The 2417-nt window shown below is 63.8% G+C and overlaps 2 protein-coding genes across 2 annotated transcripts in view; one reads left to right on the top strand and one right to left on the bottom strand.

Moving 5' to 3' along the window:
• PPP1R10 (protein phosphatase 1 regulatory subunit 10) overlaps window positions 1-199 on the bottom strand; it is a 25007-nt gene extending 24808 nt beyond the window's left edge. Inside the window, exon 1 of the mRNA XM_041411864.1 lies at window positions 65-199. The gene's annotated coding sequence lies outside the window, so the exon portion shown is untranslated. The remainder of the gene's footprint in view (window positions 1-64) is intronic.
• Window positions 200-322: 123 nt separating this feature from the next.
• Window positions 323-2197, top strand: MRPS18B (mitochondrial ribosomal protein S18B). The gene is made up of 7 exons (XM_041411862.1): window positions 323-475; window positions 852-951; window positions 1041-1138; window positions 1348-1416; window positions 1636-1702; window positions 1799-1858; window positions 1937-2197. The coding sequence occupies exons 1-7, from the start codon at window positions 407-409 to the stop codon at window positions 2173-2175; spliced, it is 702 nt and encodes a 233-aa protein (XP_041267796.1). The 5' UTR covers window positions 323-406; the 3' UTR covers window positions 2176-2197.
• Window positions 2198-2417: the final 220 nt, after the last annotated feature.

Below are 2417 nucleotides of genomic sequence, written 5' to 3'. Positions count from 1 at the left end.
AAAACCTCCCCCGCGCCCGCTGCCCCGCCCGCAAAGCCCCGGCCCAGCACAGTTCTTTACTCACCTCCACCAGCCCTCAGAATGGCGGCGGCACCACCGGGCGCGGCTTTTTATATCCGGCCACGCCCCGCGCTTCGCCACGCCTCCTACCGCTCGCCGGTCACGCCTCCCGCCCGTTGAGCCGCCCAACGGCGCCTGCGCGGGTTCTGTATCGCGCACGCGCAGCCGACGCCCGCCATTGTCCGCGGGCCGTGTGGCGCAGTTTTAATTCGGGGAGGGCGGGGGGAGTGCGTTGCGCATGCGCGGCCGCCTGAGGGTGAGGGGCGTGACCGCGCGGCAAGATGGCGGCGCCCCGCCCCGTCGCGAGGGAGAGGGGCGGGGCGGGGCGTGAGGGAGAGGCGGGAAGATGGCGCTGGCCTGGGCGGCGGCGGCGCTGAGGGCGGCGGGCGGCGTGAGGAGGCCGCGGTGGGCTCAGGTGAGGGCGAGGAGCGGCGGGAGGGGACACCGGGAATTTGGGGGAGGGGGGAGAAAATCGGGACGTGAGGGGGAAAGGGCAGCGCGCGCCACGTGCGGCGGCGGGGCGGGGCGGGTGACGTCAAGTTTGTGGTTCCCCGCTAGGGGGCGCGCGGGTGCGGGTGCGTGGTTTTTCGTGAGGCGTGACGTCATCGTCCGCATTGCGGTGACGTCACATCGCGCCAGTGCCCGTTTTTAAGGATGGGCACCGTGACGTCACAGCGGGTGTCGCTGACGTCTCTGCCAAAAGTTGGGCAATGAGAGGGAAGGGAGGGGTGAGCCCATGTGTGATGTCATCACTCTGACAGCAACTATGACATCATAACCCCCTTCCCCAGGCCCTCCCCCGCCTCTGCAGCACCCAGGAGACCCCCAAGGACCCCCCGGCCGCCCCCTCCCCCTACCAGGAGCGGCCCTGGGAGTACCTGGAGAGCGAAGGTTGGTTTGTGTGGGGGCCTCAGGGGAGTTTTTGGGAATTTTGGGGTCCCCAAACCCCTCAAAAACCCCCCAAAAATGTCCCCGCGCAGAGTACCGGGCCACCTACGGGGACAGGCCGGTGTGGCACGGCTACCGGCGCAACCACAAGGGCTCCGTGCCCCCCCAGAGCACCCGCAAGGCCTGCCTGGTGAGCACTGAGAGGGCTCTGAGGGCATTCTGGGGGCTCTTGAGGCACCTCAGGTGCCATTTTGGGGGGCACTGGGACAGCTTGGGGACGACTGAGGCCTCTCCGTGGCACTTTTGGGGACACTGGGACAGTTTGGGGGTCACTGGGAGGCACTGGGACATTTTAGGGCTTACTGGGACTGACTGGAACTGCCCCACTCCCGTTCCCAGCGCCGGGGGAGGCCCGTGGGGAACCCCTGCCCCATCTGCCGGGACCGGAACCTGCTCGTGGATTTTCGGGTGAGTTTGGGAACTTCTGGGGGGCAAATTTGGGGGGCTACATTGGCCCCCCCCATTCCATCTTTTCCTTCTACTCCCCTTTTCCATCTTTGTTACTCCCTTCCAGTTTTCTTTATAGTCTTTCCCTTTAGTTTCCCCCTTTTTAATTCCATTTTTACTCTCTTTTCACTCATTTTTATCCATTTTATCTCTTTTTTACCCCGTTTTCCCACCCTGCAGAACGTGAAGCTGCTAGACCAGTTCATCTGCCCCCACTCCGGCGTCATCTTCCACCCCATCCACACAGGTGAGGGCACACCTGAGTGTCACCTTTATGTCCTTGAGGTCACCTTTCTGTCCCTGATGCCACCTCTGCGTGTCCCTGACCCCTTTTTCCCCTCAGGGATCTGCATGAAGCAGCACAGACGCCTCTCCCAGGCCATTGCCCAGGCCCAGGACCACGGTAAACCCCCAGCCCCGATTTTTAACCCTTCCCAACCCTGCCGGGTGCCCCCCAAACCCCTCAATTCTCCTTCTCCAGGTCTCCTGTGGCTGCAAGTCCCCTTTGTGCCGGTTCCTGAGGAGGATTTCTCCAACCAACACGCGGCTGTGGGCAAAACTCCCCCGGCGCCCGCGCTGAGGGGGCCGGGCCGGGCCTGGTACCCCTGGTACGAGTGGCAGCAGCCCCCTGCCACCGAGGTGGCTCGGATGCGCCGTTTGTACCGGGGGTTCCTCAAGGAGGATTACCCGGATACGCCCCCAAGCCCGTCGGGGAAATAAAAATGTTTCAAATCCCCTAAAAGTGGCGTTTTTCTTGTCAGGGAAGCTGAGGCACCAGGGCAAAATGGCGGGCGGGGCTGAAAAATGGCGGCGCGCTGTGGGGGAGTATATCCCACAATGCTTTGCGGGAAGGAGGGGGGGATGCTTCCCTTCATGCTTTGCTATGGCGCGAAAAGCGGGTTGCTAAGGAGGGCAGGGCTTGGTTGCTAAGGGCGGGAGAAGGGGCGGCGGCGATTGGGCGA

Source organism: Onychostruthus taczanowskii, unplaced genomic scaffold, assembly GCF_017590055.1.
Source record: "Onychostruthus taczanowskii isolate IOZ18803 unplaced genomic scaffold, ASM1759005v1 scaffold374, whole genome shotgun sequence".
Taxonomy (NCBI): Eukaryota; Metazoa; Chordata; class Aves; order Passeriformes; family Passeridae; genus Onychostruthus; species Onychostruthus taczanowskii.
Note: the sequence above shows the minus strand (reverse complement) of the source record. Positions and strands in the feature narration are given on the sequence as shown.